We start from the raw sequence: 22,177 nt of genomic DNA on the forward strand, positions 1-22,177 counted from the left end.
ATGGTAGCCTTGACTTCCTTGGCACAAGTGATCCTCCTGCCTCACTTTCCCCCAGAAGCTGGGACTACAGACTCACATCACCACTCCCAGCTCTGCCTTTTCTATTACTATTATCTCAATCCAAAAAAATTTAAAAAGTAAAATATCACAGTGGCAGATTTAAGTTTACAAAGATAGCCATGGCAACCACCTCCCACCTTATATGCTCTTCCTTCAATGTGACTCTGTCACTCTGTCACAATCGGGTGGAATCTATTCCCTCTCCCCTTGTGCCTGTCTCAACCAATAGAGTATGGTGAAAGAATGTTGTGACTTTAGAGGGAGGCTTAGTTATGAAAAAAAAATGAGCTTCAGCCTGACTGTCCTTTTGTAACTCAGATACCATGCTGTGAAAAAGCCCGGGTCATCTGCATGAAAAGGCCACTAGTAGGTTCTCTGGTAGAGATCTCCAGCTGAGTTTCCAGCCAAACGGCAGCAACAACAGCTTGACTGAGAGTCAGGAAGACCTTAAGATGACTCCACACAAACTTCCATGAACTACAACACAGAAGGAACATCCCCACCTGAGAAAAAGTTGCCCACTTCATCTCAATTAACTACCAGAATCAAGGGCAATCTGAGCAATAATTCTTGGTTTGTTTTTTGTTTTTTTTTTTATTTTTTCCACTTCCACGTTTGGGTTGGTTGATACATAGATAACTGGAACAACCATTTGATAGTTGAATATTCATAGGTATCTAAAGTAGGGATTTGCAAAATATGGTCAAAAGCATGGCCTGTTTTAATAAATAAAGTTTTGTTGGAACACAGCCATGTCCATTCATTGCCAATGGCTGCTTTATGCAAGGCCAGAACTGAGCAGTTGTGACAGAGGGCAAAATACTACCTGGCTCCTTGCAGAAAAAAATATGCTGAACCTGTATAGACAAACAGATGACTTCTTTTTTTTAAACTGTTGACAGTGGATATTTATCATTTTGTAACCTAATGTATCCTATACAGCTATATAAAATTTTACTTCTAATTTGCACGCTAAAGGTAAAACTACATGCACGTGCATGCATGCACGTGTGCGTGCATAGACACACACACACACACACACACACACACACACACACACGGGTAAAGCTTTCTTTAAATTGAAATATACCACAGAGATTCTAAACAGTTGTATAGATGATTGGCACTATACTAATGTTGAAGTGATTGGGAGCAGAGTAGTCCAAAAGCAAATGTGCTTATTGTCCAAACTAAGGAGGACAGCACATCATGATAAATGCTGTGTTTTTCTTTCTGGAATAAGAAGACGGCTGATAAATCAGAAACTGATTGGGCTGAAGCTTACACTGGGTAAGATTTTGATGAAGATAAAGCAAAGGTTTTCTCAGGTTTTTAAATGATGACAAATAATCTTAAAATCCAATAGCTTAACTGAATCAAAACCAATGACAAAGTGCCCACAAGTTGAATGGTTTACCTTAAAGATTCTAAATGTGTTACTTCTTTTTAAAAAATAACCTCGAGGCTGGACACAGTGGCTTGTACCTGTAATGCCAGCATGTTGGGAGGGCAAGGCAGGAGGATTGCTTGAGGCCAGGAGTTCAAGACCAGCCTGGGCAACATAGCAAGATTTCATCTCTACCAAAAAATAAAAAATAAAAAAAATTAGCCAGCTGTGGTGGCACTCGCCTATAGTCCCAGCTACTCAGGAGGCTGAGGCAGAAGGATCACCGGAGACCAGGAGGTCGAGGTTGCAGTGATCATGATTATGTCACTACCCTCTAGTCTGAGCAGCAGAGTAAAACCCTGACTCAAAAAAAAAATTAAAAATAATAATAGATTGCCTTGTTAAACTAGGGTGTGGCCATGTGCTCTTTGAGCTATGGCCAGGCCATGTGTTCTTAAGCTTTGGTCCCCTCCTCTCCATTGGGAAGGTGAATCCCCTCTTTTTTTCTCTTTCTCTCTCTCCAACTTACTTTCTAAATAAACTATATTTTCCAATCTAAACAATAATAATAATAATAGTAAAATAAAAATAACTTTGCCAACGAAGTTCCATTTGATTTTTTCTTTTATTACTCTTGGCATTATAAAAAATTAAATTTCTGAAGGATACAACTCAGAAAAACTATCTGATCTTTGCCCATTAATTACAAGCTTGAGGAAGAAGTTCTTTACTTTTTTGAATAAAGAAAATAATGGTCAACAGAATTCTCGGTGAGTTTCAGAGCCATGACAAGTATTCTATCATTGTTCCAACCATAGTTATTAGATCAACTTTTTAACACAAAGGCATGTAATCTGGTTAGAATCTTGAATTATATTGAAGTAAGAAACTGAAGAGTAAGACATTGTATCAAACACTTTTTAAAAAATCCATTTATCCTTCATGATAATGAGCACTCTGTCTTCCTCCCACCCTCATTAGGACACAAAAGTTGATACAAACTAGTACCTGGAAATAACTAGAAGACTGATTAGTACCTTACTAACATGTTTTTCTATACTATTCAGTAAAAGAAATATTTATGGCATGTTCCAACTAACAAAAAGAACTACAATTTCTGTTTCATGTCTTATATTCATAGTCTCCTGCAAAGCAAATTCTTTAAAATTAGGATGTCCACAACTTAGAAATAATTCTTTGTGTGTTTTCTTTATTTTGTGAGTATAAAACACAGTATTTTATATGGCATATTGAAATTATTTAAAAGATACATAAATAAAAATTACACTTTCCTTCCTGCTTAGGAAATTGACAGTTGTGTATGGAAAACTATTTATGACCTCTAAAATGTAGACTACATCACCTTATTTTTAAATGCCACTATATACTGATCTGAAAGGTCTTAGTAATATAGGAAGAAGTATGCCTTTATGGGCCACGATCTAGTTTACTGGATCTTTTCTAGTTTACTGGATATTCAATAACCAAAATTACTGTTCTAAAGATCACCTTAGCTGCCTAAAAAGATTAAAACACTTTTCAAAAGTGACAGTTCCTAGGAGATAATACATATCCTGCAAGACTCTACTCCTTTCCAATGTAGGCAATCTTGTACACTTATTTGATAATTTTATACATTCATACTGACAAATTAACCTTTTACTGAAAAAGAAAAAGACTGTTTTCTTTTGTAATTAAGACTTGAGTTTTATTCTTCCAGAGAATTCTGTCATTGCCTAGCATTACAAAAGCAAACATAAACTGGAAAGTCAAAGTTTAAATTATTTATCATGCAGATCCTAAATTATATACTATACATTTTATACAAAGAGATCAAAGATGTTACTTTCCAATAAAACCCAAAGCTTTCCAGACTGGCAAAACAATAAAAATAATAGCATGATTTCCATTAACAAAATGCAAACCAACAAAAAGCTTTGGCCCTTGACCTTGTCTTCTCTTACCAGCTTCCATGTAGGTGAAAGTCACAATATAGATGTCAAGAGCATAAATTGTGGGTAAAACACACATTACAATCTTTCAACAGGTCAAGGTCTAAAATGGAAGGACAAGTATTTAAAGCAACACCCTTGGGAGATGTTTTAGAGTTTTGCTAAATGAAAGGAACTACCTTGAGTTATGTAGCAGACATGGTGATTTCTTTAGCAACCAAAACTGGAGTTAGTGCCAACCAGGATTGTGAGAGGAGTAATTATTTTACTGCCCAAATGGAGACAGCAAAGCAAAATCCCTGGGAGAAATCAGAATGTGATTTCAGTTCTAGCTCTGCATTTTGCAGCTAGCTTCATCTCGGTCAACTTTCTGAACCAGAACCTGTTTTCTTTATCTGACATTTAAGAATGTTCACATCTAAGAGTCAGGTACTCCCATAACCTTCACAAACTGCTAGCAATAAAAAAGTTCTAAGTCACTTTATCATAGCTTTTTGCTTTCTGTCTCTTCATTAAAGTGAGTCAGTCACCAGAGGACGGGAGTTACATCTAATGACTAGCAAATATTGAGTGCTTGCTAAATACTGACTCAGTAATACATTTCATGAAAGGAGTTACTTGAAGAATTGCATGCCCTTGCCAGCAAGTTCAAAACATACGGTTAACAATATCTGTGCTGCTGTCTACCTCACTAATAGCAAGGGGTCATTCCAGTTGCTCTGAACTTTCATGGCACTATATCTGCTATTTTCTCTCAACTTCATTTCCTATCCTGGATTATATTTTGTTTCTGAGTCTTATTCCCAACCAGACCAAAGATACCTTGAGGGTAGAACACTTATCCTACATGTTAGTTTTCATTGCTGCAGTATCTTATATTTTGCAAAAATTGTTATAGATATAGGAGTGGGTAAGAATAAATGGATGAATAAAAGGAAAAACAAATAACCCAGAGTTTATGAGTCAGACTTCGAAGTCTGACAATTTCCGTGAAGGGTGAAAGGTTTTCCTTTTTCATGAACTCTTCTACTTCATAAGCAGTATGGAACAAAAGCATTGTTTTTCTGGTTTTACTTAATTCTAGTAGAAAGCTGGTAAGAAAACAGAAATTGAGCAGAAAATAAAATAAGGTCCAAATGGGTCAGGACTATTACTGCTTACCCGTTCTGCATCTTGACCTGCACCTGGGAGTTTGGCCAGGCACTAACCATTAGTTGGAGGGTGATTGATTTGAGCAATCACATAAGTGCGAAATATCATCAAGGATGTCCCCAAACTCAGTCATGACAAACACAAAGCAAACTAGAGACTGGCTGTGCACGGGTAGTGTGACGCAGACTCCACCCATAGAGTTAATATGCTCTCTGCCCTCAAATTTAACCCGATACCAATGTCACAACTCCAAGGTAGATATGCAGTCAATCTGACTCAATAGAGCTTTTTAAAACGTTTTTAACTCCGATTAAAAACTGAAGTAGCACAGTAATTTAATGATGAATCTGAATGCAATTATGATAATTAAAATAGCAACTTAATTTTATGTTGTCTCTGGGAAATGCTCGGCCCAATGGCTGCATATTCAAACTCTGAGTTACACTGGTTAATATCTTTGATTTGTATCACAGAGTAGTTAAACGCAATAAAGTTCAATTAGTAAAACGTATTGACTGTGTGCATTTGAATTGTTACTATAAAATTTGGGTGTATTAGTTTTCACTATTAAAAGGATTCTTGGCATGAGATTTCTGAGAAGAAAAATAATACAGTACTATGCATTATTTTTTAATGTAAAACTGCGCTAGTCACTAGGATAAAAATGTATGAAATGAAGGTGTATGCTTCATCAAGGAGCTGAAAATTTCCTAGGGCTGACCCACAGGAAGACGTACAACTTCAGTAGCTGCTAGGACCAAGTTTACTCAGAAGCATGGAAGGAGGAGTCAGTCAGCTAAGAGTATGAATGGATTTGTACAAGTTGGTTTGCACCCAGGCATATATGCATTGCATTCTTTTATGCATCTGTGTGTGATGCATGGGATGGGGTGAGTTGTGATGGAGAACAGCTTCAAGCAAAAATGTGTCCATCTTGCTTGCAATCCTCAAGTGATTTGGACTGGAGTTAAGAAGAAGTGTGGAGGCCTGGCAGAAATCAAGAGCCAGGGCCAGAACACAAAAACATTCCAACGCCATGTTCAGGAGTTTGGAATTCATGGAAATTACATGCAAGTGTAATTCTTAATTCAAGTTTGGGTTTCATTTTTACTAAGAACTCAGTGGAAGCTTTAGGCCCCCTGACAGCCAGAATGGCTATTAACATATTTTGTTTTACATTTCATGTCTATTACTATTAGATATCAAACCCTTCACTTTTTCACCTTGGAGACAAAGTTCTCTAATTGTCCACATGTTTTCACCGGTGCACATTTGACATCCTGTCATATTTTGTCATTGTTCAACACTTTTGTAATATTTAAGATTTCTAACTTTAAGAACCATTACGTTCCAGCTGAAATATTTTGCTATATAAGCTTATGCCTTCTCAGTTCCTAAGATGGGAAAAACTTGAGATTAAAAAAAACAAAAACAAAACCTTCTATGAACACACACCCAAACATATACATACACAGATGTTTCCAGAAGTTTGATATCTGTAGACAAAGCTACTGGGAGTTGCAACTTAATTTTTAACTTTCATCCAGATGTCTGTTATATCATAAATAATGGCTGGGTGTTCAGTTTATCACTTATATTATAGATTTGAAATCTCTGGTAAAGACAGACAGACAGTCACATACATACGATATATGTACATTCACACACATGCACACACATTGAAGGAGTTCAGGAAATGTCACCCCAAAGGTGTTGCTTTGCCATGCTGGTTGCTTCAAACTGAAGGCATCTACAGAACAAGAAATGTGAGGAATGGCTTTTTCTGAACTCCCCTTATAGACGTAGGGACAGATCCTCCAAAAAGGACTCAACTGTCATTGTGTCCCACGGAGGAATCTCATCCACCAGGAAAGATTCACTCACCACAGGAGAGGGGACTTTTAGCACCACACCCAGAGGAACTCTGTCATGGGTTGTCACATATTTTTCTGAGGGCCCATTCATCTTCACCCCAAATCACTTACTCTCTTCACCATATTGCTCATATCCCTTTCTCTTCTCCCTTATAAAGAGGGAATGTAAGTTTCTAGATTTCACTGAATGCTTTACACACACATACACACACAAGTAAGAAACTTCACTGATCTTAAACCATAGCATAAAATTATGCACTAGCTTATCAGTTTACTCTTAATTCCCTCCTTATCACACACCCCGTACACCTAACACCCAAGCAAAGCTAGATGACAGGTCCGTTAGGAAGTTGAGATCCCTACAGCTTCGCTCATTCATTATGTTGAGAAAGACAACATGTTCCTGTCAAGATGAGGAATTCATTGTGAAATTCTGTGATTCAAGGAGTAGTTTTATGCAATGTATCTAGGTCAAAACTTTTATCAGCCTCATAGAAGCAGCAAAATACCATTCATCGCGATTTCCTCATGCACAGAAAAGAATAGGATAGAATATTCTCTGTTATTTTCATGTCACCCCAATGTACAATTTGTCATCACCAATTCACATACAAAAATCTTAGAACCACGATATTCAGAGAAGTGCTTGCTTTTTTCCCCACTTCTGAACTTCCCTTCTCTTTTTCAATCTTTCTAAGATCTGCTACCAAGCATACTCTCTGGCACTTATCACACATCTTGAGAAGGGTACACTTGATAAATTCTCTTTCTTTGACCAATCTGAAGTATGTCATGAGCCAATGCTAAGAAAAGAAAAATCACTTTAGGCACAAATGGTCTCACAGTGGTGCTTCAACGCCCGTGCCAAGATGCAAGCCATGGAGGCCTTTATCAAGGGAGTGATTGTTCCAGGGAGGCTTTGTTTGGGTGAATGGGTGAGAAAAGAAAGGCCCCGGGAGCTAGTGATGATTTCCACCTCGCTAAGAGGGGCATTTGTACCCCACTGCACCAGATCTGTAAGAGCTGATGAAAATGGGTCCCTTCTCAAACAACTTTACATTTCCTCTTAAACTTTAGCAGAGCTGAGGATTTCTAACCCACGAAAGCATCTGTCTCTCTTATTTAAAAAAATGCATATGGCTGATTATGAAGACTTGGTAGAGTACTTCAGAAACAGTCACAAAAGTCAGAATCTTGCACATAAATAAATGTGTGTATAATATTTGTATTTATATATGATATATAATATACTATATAATCTATACAAATATACGACACATACATAATAGTTAAATGACTTTCTGACATTAAGCCTGGTTTGTATTTTACTATAATTTTCAATACTGGGGACATCTATTGGAAGCTTAAGTCAAGCGAAGCAAACTATTTTTACCTTCTTTAGAAAAACAGAAAGAAAAGTTAATTAACACTCGTCCCCCACTGTTTGTTTTCTAAATGTCATGGAGGTTGGTTTTTCCTTACAAACTGTTTTTCTACAGGCTTTATCATCTGTGGACCATTGTCACGATTTGGATTATACCTAAATCAAAAGGAAAAAAAAAATCTGTAGCACCTAGCTTTGTCTGGCACTGGGCCTGATGTAAGCAGCTGGCTCAGAAGAGTGGTGTGCAGGAGGCAGTAATCCAGATCCTCGATGAAGAGCTGACTTTCCCATGAGGCTTTATTTCACAATGTGTTTGTTTTCAATCACTGGCCATCATTTTACATCAGATAACTTCTTTATCATTAAAAAGTATCTTTATCACTTGAAATCCCTGACCAAATGATGTGAATTCCAACAAACGCTCAGAGTCAATTATTAAACCACAGCAAATGAACATTCCTTTGCATTCATAGACATTCCCAACAATAGATTCAAAAAGTCTTTCACTTTTGGTACCTTTGAGTCTGATGAGTACAACATCTTTGGATTACAATTTTAAAATTAAAAAGAAAAAGGGGAAATGGATAAAAACAAGACAGAGTCATAAGAGTAAAAAGTGCAAATTTAAATTGTGATTTAGTAACTTTATCTGATGAATATCCTTGCAATTCACTGAAACTTGATAAAAAGAATTATGTAATAGAACCAGGGAAAAATGTTCTTAGAACTTACCAATTAGATGACTAAGGTAAATCCATATACTCAATAGACTAATTAACTCCTGATTGATAGTCACTGAAGGGCCACTAGAAATGTCAAGTATTCTTTATGTGTGCAACTAGAGAATCTCAAAAACCAAATAACAACAACAAAAATGTCTTATGAGTTAGACTTGACAGCTTTCATTAAAACTTGTAGCGCTGCAGTTTGATGACCAATATCAAAGAATTCCCTGTATTAATGAGAATTGTTGTTCTTTCAAGGAACCATCTATACAGAAATATAAAAATCTAAAGTTTTGCTATGCTTCAATTCAAGAATAAAAACACAAGATTGATTGCTCCAAGTTTTAAAACTGTTTACTTATCTTTTATACAAAAAGCACGCTGTAAAGAAAAAATAACAAAATGATTAATCAAATATGTACTCTCAAGGGGAATGCCATCTAGCAATGGGAGAGGTAAAAAGCCATAGAAAAAGTCTTTCTTTCTTTTTTTTTTTTTTTGAGTTGGAGTCTCACTCTGTTGCCCAGACTGGAGTGCAGTGGCCGCTCCCGGCCACCGCAGCCTCAACCTGCTGGGCTCTGGCGATCCTTCCGCCTCAGCCTTCCAAGTAGCCGGAATTACAGGCATGCGCTACCACGCCCGGTTGATTTTTTGATTTATTGTAGAGATGAGGTCTCGCTGCCCAGGCGGGTCTTGAACCCGCAGGCTCAGGTAATCCACTCACCTCAGCCTCCCAAAGGCACGGGATTACAGGCTGAGTCACTGAGCCCGGCTGAAAAAGTCTTTCTTAACAAGAATATGAGAGGATAGGGTGACTAGAAAGAAATGGATTTTCACAGAACTTCTTAGGTAGGAGCAAGAAGAGAAAAGTGACAGACTTAAGAGAGCGATTTAGAAGAACAGTACAAGAAACAAAGAAGGAGAAATGAGATGCGCCCTGCTGGAGAATGTTGCAGGAAAGCAAAGGAGTAGAAATCTGTAGGTTGTGACCATTAGGTCCAGCATTGATGCACATAGTAGATTTCTGAACAGGTAAGAGATGTGGTCTATGCACTGTGTGGCATGACTGGAGAGTAGAGCAAAGACGATGGTTGTCATGGCATAAAATTGGAGGAGACTGAACCTGCGTGGAACTGAGGACAAATATGTGGGCAAAACACAGATCTACACAAGGCCAGGATTTGGGTAGTAACAATGTGTGAAGGTTGGGAGTGGTGGCTCATGCCTGTATGTAATACCAGCATTTTGGGAGGCTCAGGTGGGGGGACAGCTTGAGCCCGGGAGTTCAACACCATGCTGGGCAACACAGTGAGATTTCATCCCTATAAAAAATGAAAAATAAATTTAAAAAAGTAGTTGGATGTGGTGGCATGTGGTGTAGTCCTAGCTACTCGGGAGGCTGAAATAGGAGGATCACTTGAGTCTAGGAGGCCGAGGCTGCAGTGAGCCAGGATTGTGCCACTATGCGCCAGTCTGGGTGACAGAGACCTCATCTCAAAATAGATATATAAATAGAATAAAAGATAAACAAAAATTTTTTAAAATCTGTGAAACCGTGAAAGATGCTTCCCAGGAATGGGAGGGAAGTGGATTCCAACACCTACAAAGACGCGTTGACTGAGAGAAAGAGAAGAGCCAAAGACAGCTAAAGGCCTTCAAATCTGTGAAGTGCAGGACTAAAAACAAAACCAAGAAAGACAGGATGGAGAGAAAGTTGGAGAGGATGTCAAGAGAAGGACCTTTTTCTTTTAAAAACCTGTTAAATGTTGGTGCTAGAAAACCATCCAATGACCATCTATGACCAAAACCATCCAATGACTGTCTATGGTCCAATGACCGTCTGTGCCCAAGACCGTCCAATGACCATCTATGGCCAAAACCATCCAATGACCATCTATGGCCAAAACCGTCCAATGACCATCTATGACCGTCTAGGATGTAATGAGATCTCATCTCTACAAAAAAATTTAAAAATAGACAAGGTGTTTAAATACCAAAGACAAAATTTAGCTTGAAATATTTGATGAGTATGCTGGAATCCTCAGTCTCTCAACCCATATGGCTTTCTCTTTTTCTCAATAAATTCCTTGTGGGTTAGGAAAGCAATGTCCTTCCTGCTGCCAATCACTTTCTTTCTCTGGCTTTAGGATAACTGCACTAACTTTACAGACTTTACTATCCGTTGTGACCTTCTGGAATATTCTCTGGCTCCAGTTTGGAAGGGTGTTTCGCCATTTCAACACCATCCCCACTGTTAGGAAACTCTGACAAGTTTATTTTTGGTAGGTTCTCCCCAAAGATCAATCCAAAATTTGTTACCATTAAACTTCTAAAAGGACAGAGCCTGGATGACTTTTGTACATCAGTGCTGGACCTTATGGTCACAACCTACAGATTTCTACTCCTTTGCTTTCCTGCAACATTCTCCAGCGGGGCGCATCTCGTTTCTCCATCTTTGTTTTTCTTGTACTGTTCTTCTAAATCTCTCTCTTAAAAGTCTGTCACTTTTCTCTTCTTATTCCTGGCTAAGAAGTTCTGTGAAAATCCATTCCTTTCTAGTCACCCTATCCTCTCTGAGAGTCTCAACTCTCTGAATTTATTATGCAAGTGGAGAAGTTAAGCACTATACACTGAAGATGAGGTCACATCACATGCTTGCAACTTCTTCTTAGATGATAGATCGACTTTCTTCCTCATTGTTCTTGTTCTGTAAATGACTAGGAAACACCAGAGACCAGATCTCTTCCCTTTCCAATTACTGCCCTTTGTTATAGATTAACTGTCTCCTTTATTGTCCTGTACCTTATTTAGACCGGATGGTGCAAAAGATCCCAGGACGGTTAAACCTTCAGTACAAAACATTAAACAGATCTTTCCCAAATGCAACGACCACCTCACCTGGTTATACATAACCTGACTGCTGTAACTATGTGGTGCACCTCCTATAGAAAGATGTCACCTACTTAAACAATCACAAACTTCCGCATCTGGAAACACTGGCTACTAGTCTTTGAAATCTGTATTCTCTGGGTGATGATCATCAAATTTCACACTTGCATAAACTCTCCTTCTAGATTCTGACACTTTTTCTTTCTTTTTTTTTTTTTTTGAGTTGGAGCCTCACTCAGTCGCCCAGACTGAAGGGCAGTGGCCGCTCCCGGCCACCGCAGCCTCGACCTGCTGGGAGCCGGAATTACAGGCATGCGCTACCACGCCCAGCTGATTTTTTGATTTATTGTAGAGATGAGGTCTCGCTGCCAGGCGGGTCTTGAAACCACGGGCTCAGGCAATCCACTCACCTCAGCCTCCCAAAGGCGCGGGATTACAGGCTGAGCCACCGAGCCCGGCTCTGACCCTTTTTCTTATTTTAGGTTGACACATTCCTGTCTCTCAGTTGCAGGATGGAAGTATGTTCACAACTCATCTACTTGACAGAGACAAAACTCTTGGGGGCCTTCCCTAAATCAAGTTAGCAGCTCTACCAACCACGCATATATATATTTTTTCAATTACATGCATCCTTAACATACCAAGGGTTCTTGCATTTTAAAGAAGAGTCAAGATAATCCGAAAACCCATTTATGATAAAAACGTCTAAAAGGAGAAAAAATCAGGGGTAAGGAGAAATGTTATGGCAACCCTTAACATCAAACTCATCTCTTTGTTATCCCTACCTCCTGTCTTCTTTGTATTAGAAAGATTTCTGCATTTTTCTGCATTTCTGTGTCAAGTATTAAGGGCCCCATCTGTGCTCCAAATATCTGGGAACAGATATTATATTCACCTGGTATATTACTACACAAAATAAAGCAGTGAGTCTTCAATTATTAGAGAAAATGACAATGCTTTCCCTGTGAGGATTTACATCTAAATTAACAAAATGGCTTGATCCAGTATTTACTCTTGATACCAAAGAAATGAATATGACAAGCACTTTTCCCCCTTTACTACATGGTAGCACAAACTTGGACATATCAGAGGTCCAAAGGGGTGAATGAAACTTCAGTCATGCGTGTATATTCTACTCAGCACCTGCTCCATGCCAGACCAGGTGTTTAGGTACAAGATGACAGATGCACTCAGGGAGAACCCGGATGTCTCAGGGAGGGGGCACAACGCATCTACCACAATTCCTGGGTAAAGAACATTCAGTGTTCCATGAGAACTCAGAGAGAACCACACTATCCCTTATAAGTTCACATAGGAGCAAGCATTGTCATGATGCTTGGGAAGGCTACATGTGCCCAGTGGATGCTACCACATGCAATAAAGTTGTTTTTATCTGTTCTATTCATTTGCTGTTTCACACTTTCTATTTTCATCAGTCATGGTCAGAAGATTTTCTTATTAAGGTATCACAGGCCTGGTGCAGTGACTCATGTCTGTAATCCCAGCACTTTGGCAGGCTGAGAAGAAGGATCACTTGAGGCCAAGAATTTGAGATCAGCATGGGCAACATAGCAAGACCTAGTCTCCACAAAACATAAAATATTAGCCATGTGTGGTGGTGCATACTTGTAGTCCCAGCCACTTGGGAGGCTGAAGTAGAAGGATTGCTTGAGGCCTGGAGTTTGAGACCAGCTTGGGCAATATAGCGAGACCCCATTACAATTTTTTTTTTGTTAATTAGCTGGGTATGGTGGCATACCTGTTGTCCCAGCTACTTGGGAGTCCAAAGTGGGAGGATTGCTTGAGCCCAGGAGTTCAAGGCCGTAGTGAGCTATGATCACCCCACAGCACTCCAGCCTGAGCAACAGAGCAAGACCTCGTCTATAAAAAATAGACAATACCATTGGTGGTGACATGAACGGGTCCTCACAATTTACATTTGTCTGAACGGGAAAACGCTTGCCATATACCAGCCCTAGTGTTCTAGAAAGTGATTTATTAAATGTACATCCATGAACCACACCAGACTTCCTTTCATTTAAATTGCAAGGACCAGTGGTCTCCTCTTTAAAATGCTAGCTTAGGGAAACCCTGCTGGCTTCCCCTGTCGTGAATAATCTGGCCATTTGCAGGAGCTATCCCAAGGGGCCATTCAGAGGCCATTATTTCACTGTGAAGACTCTGTTAAAAAGAATAATTGGTATCAATAACACTTACCTGTATTTGCAGAGGGAAGGTTACCCAGCTATAACAAGCCCAGAATCACACGGCCACCACTTAAAACAATGCAGCGTTTGGAATTTATGAGAATAAAGCCTGACAGTCATAATGGCCTTATCGGGGCCTTCTCGATTCATTTAGCATACTTTGCTGTGTACTCACAGTTAAATCAAATCTGCCATGCAGTTGTAAGCTGAGGTGCTGCATATAGGATGCACACACGACACACTGAAAAGATTCATTTCCATTTACCATAATACTGTAAGAAAGGGATTGGCAGTAGTGGGATACTGCTGGTGTGGTGTGTGCGTGTGTGAGGGGAAGACACAACATCAGTAAAGGTGCCTGATCTCAAACCAGGCAAAGCGGGGACCAAAGAGAGGCCCAAACTTTATCTGTATGATGACCATTTGTATACCTAATCTTGAATTGTACCCTACACATCTTTAAAATAAAACTAAAAAGGAGAGGTTCACTTCTCAGAACAGGTTACGGGGGACATGGCTTTCAAGGCCCTTGAGGACTCTTGTGTTCCTTCAAAACAATCACAGGACTCTCTCAAGATGCAAAATCTGGAATGTAACTAGCGATTGTGTTCATCGCTCGGGCGTTTGGAAAAATGAGGGGAAACAATTACCATTCTACAGAAAGATGGTTCAAGCGTGAGTCAATGTGGCAGGCACACAAGTCAACAGACACAGGGGGTAGACAAGGGAGGGAACCCCCAGACATCCATGACGAGGACAACAACAAAGATCATCGCTTAACCTGTTTTGTCAGAGCTGGTATTGATGGTATTGGTAGTGATGGAGGTGAAGGTAGTCTTTGCGCTGTCCTTGGCAGTGACAGATTTCTGCTTATTTTTCATGGCTTCCAGTGCTTTGAGCTTCTTGGCATGTTTCGTGCCTTTGTAGTGGGCCGCAGCCTGGCTCTACAAAGGAGAACAAAATGAACCATGCAATCAGGCTCATTTCTAAACTGGCATTCTCTGTATTACGGCAAATACAGACTCCCTTTCAATAACAGGTACCATTCAAGCTAATTCTGGCTGTGGCCAAACAGTGGGTTTCTGTTTAGAATGATGCTAGAACGCTATGGGAATCAAGTTCTCAACCCGTAGGGCGGAAGGAAGAAATACTGTATTACTTCTCTTAAGGGACATGAAGCCCAATGCGGACATATCAACAACGTTTCCTTTGTGGAGTGGAAAAAATAATCAGAATTTACATCTGCACAGTGTTTGTCCAGCTACAAAAGATGCTGAAGATTAACAAGGGGCCTGGAAAAGAGTAGCTCTTACCTCTCTGACTTGGAAAATGTGTTTTTTCTTTTCACAGTGTGTCTTAATATGGTCCCCAACAGGTGTCTACAAGGAGAGGCTCACACAAGAGGGGAAACTGGCACGTGGACACTAGGTTGAAGCATGAGAGTTCAAAAGCAAATGTGCTGCTTAAGTCCAGATGGAGGAGTGGGAAGTTGAATGATTTCCTGATTCTCTCTCCTAGCTTTTTGCAGAGGGAAATCTGAGAAATTCAAGGTCGCGTCATTTTTGAGCACATGAATCTTTCATGCCCCAGCCATGGTCAGAAGGCTTCAGTGTGTTTTGACTAATAGGACTAGTGCAATTCTTTTTCCTGTGCCTTCCAAGATTTTTTTTTAAAGAATGACATATATTTTTCCAAGTTTTATTGTCCTAACAGTATTTTTTTTTGAAGGGGGAGAGGTATGGAGAAATTTTAATTGAGATACAAAATATAATTTTTTAAATGTATATTTCTTGTTTATTTATTGGGAAAAAAGGGGTTTGCAGCTGGGGGCTGGGGTGAGGGTGGGCAAGGAGCTTCTCACATCAGGAGATTTTCCAGGTAAAACCTTTAAAAATGTCCTCCACAAAAAGAAATCTCAGTGGAGGATTATTCCTGTGAGATTATCCGTGACTTCCCATTGCTTATTTAAACTAAATGTTCCATGTTACCAAAAAAAGTAATAATCACTCTTCAATACACCAAATGTGATAAGTAGCGTGTTGCAATATAATATCTTTTAAGAAATAAGTAAATAGTTCACATCTTCATCTGCATCATTCTGATAAGATATCTTTAACGGACTAGGTACCCTTATTGAAAGAACACTGGACAAGGAAATTATATATTAGAAACAGTTTGAACAGAGAGCACACTCATGCATCAGTTACAAGTTTCCCAACAACACATAACATCAAAAGACATAGTATGAGCCAAAATATGAAGTTAAGACATGCTATAGTTAATTAAGGAACCAGTGATAGATTGGACTGATTGGATTCTACATGGAGAATGACACTCTGACGACAGAACTGTGTTTCTCTTTTGTCCTACCTAATTCTTCTTTTTAATATATCAAGTCTTTGGCCATAACTTTTGAGAGCAATACACTACCTTCAGTTACATCCACAAGTTGTTAGTCAAACATCTTCTTAGGCATCCGGCTACATAGCTTCCATTAAGGCAGAGTTCCCTTCTTTTCTCTGCCAGTAACCCTTTCCATGGTGACAGAGGTGAAGATTTTATGTATACTACATATGAAAAGATTAGCTTGGGAGTGATTCTGCTATCTCCATTTATGCCTCCAAAGTATTCATTTCATTGGTCGCTAGCAAATCTATCAGTGGTATATCAAATTTGGTATGACTTCATTTAACATACTATAGGATCAGGTGAATGTCACTTTTTTCTTTATTTTTTTAAATTAGGAGACTTACTCTAAAAGAACTCCACAAGTCAGTACTTACACCAAAAAAGAAACAAACGAACAAAAAAGTCTGTTTGTACAAGTACAGCTAAACCAATGCCCTCCACTGTGTGAAATGGCTCAGAGACAGAGAGCTATAGGGAGAAGGAACTGACAAGATGCCTGACAGTTGGTGGGCTCCCAATTGAGACACCCAATACCTTAGCGTGCAAAACAAAATAAACATGAAAGGCATATTCAAGTGTTCATTGAGTAATAACCCCAAAGTACTTCTATAATAATAATTTCTATTATCCAGTATCTGATTTCTTTTTAAAGGCAACTAAGCCTTCTCCAAATTTGAAAACAAAACACAACAAATCAAATGATATGAAGGTTCCAAGTGACTTAGAGAAACCAAGACATGAAGAATTTCAGGGGAATGAAGTATAGAGAATTTCAGAGGAGATCAAGAGGATTGTGATGGGGGAGGGTGTTGGGGACGGGGGTGGGGCATACATGTTGGAAACCTAACGTAGACAAATAACCCTTCTAGAGATTTTAAATTTTCTTCATCACTGATTTTTTTTATATAATGTTTGTAGAATCTGTTGGACTACTCCTGGGTTATCCCAGTATACATTTTTCTAATCTCTATGTAATGACCCCATCATTCTATGTCTATCTTGATTCACATAAATTGTACAAAAGTTTGTTCCTCGCATGAATGCAGAAAACCCAGCCAGTTCTCTCACCACTTTAGACCACTTGAAAGATGTAGACAGGCACAGAGATTGGACTGAATTGATTATTCATCCATGTTTCATCTTTCTGGGATTGTATAAAAGTTGAAGCCTAAGTAAGAATACTGCTGAGAGATTTTTAGGAGTTGGCCAGAGATATCTCTTTGGCTCTCCTCGGGCTTTCTAGAGGCAGAGAGGTGCAGGATAGTTAGAGCTTACACTGGCTGGCACAGCACATTCCCTTGGAAGTTGTTGCCTATTATTTATTAGAGAGTCTCTGAGTCAAGCCACTTCCAGACACCTGGGAACCAACAAGACATAAGCAAATAATTACTTTTCCTAGGAATGATTTAAATGTGAAATAAGTAGCAGACTGCGTCACGATGCCACATTCAGAATTCTGTAGCTTCAAACTAAAACAGGACCAGATAATCATGGTACACAACGAAGGGAGAAAAACAATTTAAAAAAATAGAGCTTTAATAGTGTACGTTTGTTAAATTGAATTGAGTGTGACCTAAAGCTACCTTTGTACATGTTTTAAATTTGGCCTATCGCAAACTCACCCTTGAAAAAGTGCTCCATACCTCATTACTGATCATATCACTATGGTCACCTTTGAAGGACTCCCTTTGGGAAGCTATGCACCAACGCCAGCACCTAATCCACCCGTCAAAGCAATTTTGGAACTCTTTTTCTGGAATGGCCATCAGAGCAGTCGTTGTCTTACCCTTGATGTCCTGAATGTCATCAAAATGTCTTTCTTTCAATATTTCCTTTATCTTCAGGTAAAGTAAAAAGTCATTGGGAACCAGATCAGGTAAGTAGGGAGGGTGTTCCAATTCAGTTATTTGTACAGTGCTGCCAACATAAGCAGGCACTGGAAAGTTCACGAACCTAATTGTCAGATCTAACAAATAATGACGACAGCTCTGATGGCCATTCCAGAAAAAGAATTCCAAAATTGCTTTGACGGTTGGACTTGGCACTGGCATTGGTGCATAGCTTCCCAAGGGGAGTATTCTGGAAGTGACACTAGTGATATTTAGCAATGAGGTATAGAGTACTTTTTCTAGGATGGTTCCTGAACTTAATTGTTGAACCTCATATAATAAATGGCAAACTAACTGGAAGTGTTAACAGACTGTAACCTATTCTTGTAACAAGTAGCTCTCAGCCAATCACAGCACCCGAGCAGGCAGTCACCTGTTCAAACCAGGTTCAAATAAGGCAATTGGAGAGCACTGACCAATTGGGCTACCTCTGTTTCTCATTTCTCCTTTCTGTAGGTCACTTTCCTCATCCTGTCTATGAATGTTATTCAGACACATGGCAGACCCAGAGTCTCACTGAACCAGTCCTAGTGCTAGGGGCTGCTCAATTCTTGAATGGTTCTTTGCTCAATTAAACTCTGTTAGGTTTAATTTGTCTAAAGTTTTTCTTTTAACACTTTTAAATAATAATTAGATTAGGGAGCTGTGTAATAAAAATCACTATACCAATTTTGAAATAGCACATGACACCATAAAATCTAATAAGTGTCATCTCAGGGGTAAGTGCTGACATTAAATATATGCACACACACATTCCTGTCGAGCAAAATACCATTTTAGATGCAGTCACTACATTCTAGTCATCAGGAGACAGTCAGACTTTTCAACCTTCAAATTTTATCTTCCATATTTCAAAATGGCTTCCAGTTTAAATTCAAATGAAGTTCCAGTGGATAAAAATATTTCTTAATGGCCAGGTGTGGTGGCTCAGCCTGTAATCCCAGCCCAGGGGTTCAAGATCAGCCTGGGCAACTTGGTGAGACCTTGTCTATAAATCACAAAAATAAGCCAGGTTTGGTGGCATGCGTCTGTAGTTCCAACTACTTGGAAGACTGAGGCGGAAGGATTGCCTAATCCCAGAAAGTTGAGGATGCATTGATATGAGTGTGCCACTGTATTCCTGCCTGGGTGACAGAGTGAGACTTCAACTCAAAAATAATAATTATTAAATGGCTAACATGTGGGAGAGTGGTTTTGTCATTGTGAAACACATACACATACACACATACTAATTTAACTTGTCTAAATACAAAGTTTCTTTGTAAATTACTATTATCCTGTGAAATTCACTTGGAATTTAATATTCAGGTATTGTTTTATTATATTAGCACCAATAATTTGTATGTTTTTATGCTACATGTCTTAATATGCGTTTCAAAAAGTAGGAAATTTATTGTAAGCATACATATCTGGTTACCATAATTCATTAACTTTCATGAACATGTGATTTTAAACTTGAAGCCATCATCATAAAAACACCTTCATAAAATCAAAAATAGTCCTCAAGGCTAATGTTGTGATCTGGACCTGAATTCTGTTATTTGTGATTCCCAGGGGAGACGGGAGATACTTGGAAGGTTGAAGAGCTTATCTTCTTATTTTCTCTTAAAGAACAATGAGCACTTAAGGCATGCATACCTTCTTCATGGCATTCAGAAGTTTGTTCGCTGAAGGGTATAAGCAGATCCCATATACCTTCCATAGTTAGGCAATCATTATGCAAAAGATCTGTATCTTCCCCAATTGCTAGATAACATTTGTCCAAGATTGACCTTTGAGATATTTCTCAGACTTTGCATTCTGGTGGACCAAGGGACCCTACCTGACCCACACCAAGGAACTGACTCAACCTGTCCTGGGACCTCTCCTGCACCCAAAAACTGGCTCTGTGTAGGAAGATAGTTTAGACATCTTTATTACTTCATCCTCAACCAATCAGCAGTTCCCAGTCCCTAGGACCCAGCATGTCATATTATTTCTTAAAAAAAAAAAATCTAGCCTAAAATTCCCAGGGAGGTGGATTTGTGAGATATCTCCCATACACCTCACTCAGCTACTTTGCAATTATTAAACTCTTTCTCTGTTGCAATACTGCTGTCTCAGTCCATTGGCTCTTTTCTGGGCAGTGGTCATAAGAATCTGGTCAGGCTGTAACAGTCTTTGTTAGCTTGTGATATAATGCAATTTGATCACATATTAAATTTTCATTAAAATAAACATTATATGGATGGGATTCAGGAACTGCCACTCCAAAATATGGTTACAGAAGATGATAATATGCCACCCCAAATGTGACTCATTGGCATAAGCTGATTATTTTGGGAAACAGCAGACACAAGAGTAGCTCTCAGAACAGAGTAGAAGTTATGCTTTTTAAAGAGAAATTTACATCTATAAAGGAAATCTCCATTTCTAAGTGTGTATCCCTTTCAGTACCAGGAAAAGAAGGATGATTCTAAATCAGCTTCAATCTGCATAACAAACCCCAGTTTGTTTACAGTACTTTTCCTGGCTATCTCCCCTATACCTCTGCTTTTCTCTACACTTTTCCCTTTGTTTCAGTAAAGGATAGCTTTCAAACCTGAAGTCAAAGCCACCTCTCTGAGTGTACTTGAAATGTACTCATTTCACTGGGTCATTTCATGTACACAGGAGGGAAACAGTTTGTATTAAGAAGTCACTAGTCCAGACAAGGTGGTTCAAGTCTGTAACCCCTGAAATCCCAGCTCTTTGGGAGGCAGAGGCGAGTGGATTGGCTGTGCCCACGGGTTTGAGAACAGTCTGGGCCACTTGGCGAGACCTCATCTCTACAATAACTCAAAAAATTAGCTGGGTGTGGTAGTGCGTGCCTGTGGTTCTGACTTCTGTCTACTTGGAAGGCTGAGGCAGAAGGATTGCCTGAGCCTAGAGGGTCAACACTGGAGTGGCCGTGAGCATGCCACTGCACTCCAGGCTGGGCGAAGGAATGAGATTCCTACTCAAAAAAAAGAAGTTCACCAACCCATCAACCTACTCGGGGAGAGGAGATAACATTTGAGTCAAGGGGAAATTCTTATTCTTTGTTCTTTTTTAATTTTTTTATTTTTAAAGAAAGTCACCTGGTTTCTTAAATTTCAGCTTAGATTGTTGTTTTAGAGATGGGGAAAAACTACAAAAATTGCAGTATATTATCCTAAACTCTAAAACACTTATTTCAGATTTATATTTTGAGACATATTTTAAAAACAACTCTAGGGAAAAATAAAAAAATAAATTTTTTATTCATCTTTATATAGTTTTTTTTTATGTTGCTGATATAGAATAATGTTTTGTGATCCTAAATATCTCAAAATGGAACCGCTTATGACAAATAACTCAGCCCAGAGTGAAATTGTCCCCCAAAGTGATAAACATATATATCCTGGACTGAGGTGATAAGATAAGATGACGTCTGCTGTGACCAGGCACCCAGAAATCCAACAGGAAAGTGAAGTCAAAAAGTGGCCGTGATGATGGCCACAGACACTCCAGTAGAGGGCAATAAAAACAGCAAAGAAACGAACCCTGGTCAAGATGCCTGCAGAAGCTCTGTCAGTGAGAATGTCAAGGCTTCCTCTCCATTGACAGGGGAGGCTGGACTCTATGCCCAGATGAGCAGCACCCCTCTTCCCCAGTCAGCCTCTCCCAATAAATCCGATCCTGCCAGGTTCATCAGTCAGCATACTGGTCTCCTTTGCTACTTGCCAAGATTTGTTCCCCCTCTCTTATCTCTGCCTGTGTGGGGTGTGTTGAATATATTTGCATGTCTGTTGGAGTGAGAAAGTCTCACAATAAACTGTGAATTTGAAAACATTTAATTGGCCACTAAGTCATTGTAATACCTCTCTCCCCACCTCTCTACCCTCTTGGAGATTAGCACAACTAGGCTGAATAGAACCTGGGTGGGGATCAGTGTGCATTATCACCATCCTAACAGATCAGTGGCTTTTGGGGTTGAGTATCGTGTGTGTGTGTGTGTGTGTGTGTGTGTGTGTGTGTGTGTGTGTGTGTGTTCTTGGCACCTTTGTTAAAAATCAGTTGACTGTAAATATGTGGATTTATTTCTGGATTTTTTAGCCTGTTTCACTGATCTATATCTGTTCTTATACCAGCACCATCCTATTTGATTGCTATAGCCTTGTAAGATATTTTGAAAATCAAGTAGTGTGCTTCCTCCAGTTATATTCGTTTTGCTCAAAATTACCTCGGCTATGGGGATCTTTTTTGATTC

The 22,177-nt window shown here is 39.2% G+C and overlaps 1 protein-coding gene across 1 annotated transcript in view; it reads right to left on the bottom strand.

Annotated features, from left to right (window-relative positions):
- ZNF385D (zinc finger protein 385D) overlaps positions 1 to 22,177 on the bottom strand; it is a 137,651-nt gene that overhangs the window by 74,133 nt on the left and 41,341 nt on the right. The window contains exon 2 of the mRNA XM_008059075.2: positions 14,412 to 14,574. Within this exon, the coding sequence (XP_008057266.1) occupies positions 14,412 to 14,574 (163 nt within the window). The remainder of the gene's footprint in view (positions 1 to 14,411; positions 14,575 to 22,177) is intronic.

The sequence above is a fragment of the Carlito syrichta genome, unplaced genomic scaffold (assembly GCF_000164805.1).
Source record: "Carlito syrichta isolate Samal-C Ts95f unplaced genomic scaffold, Tarsius_syrichta-2.0.1 Scaffold303695, whole genome shotgun sequence".
In the NCBI taxonomy this organism is placed as follows: domain Eukaryota; kingdom Metazoa; phylum Chordata; class Mammalia; order Primates; family Tarsiidae; genus Carlito; species Carlito syrichta.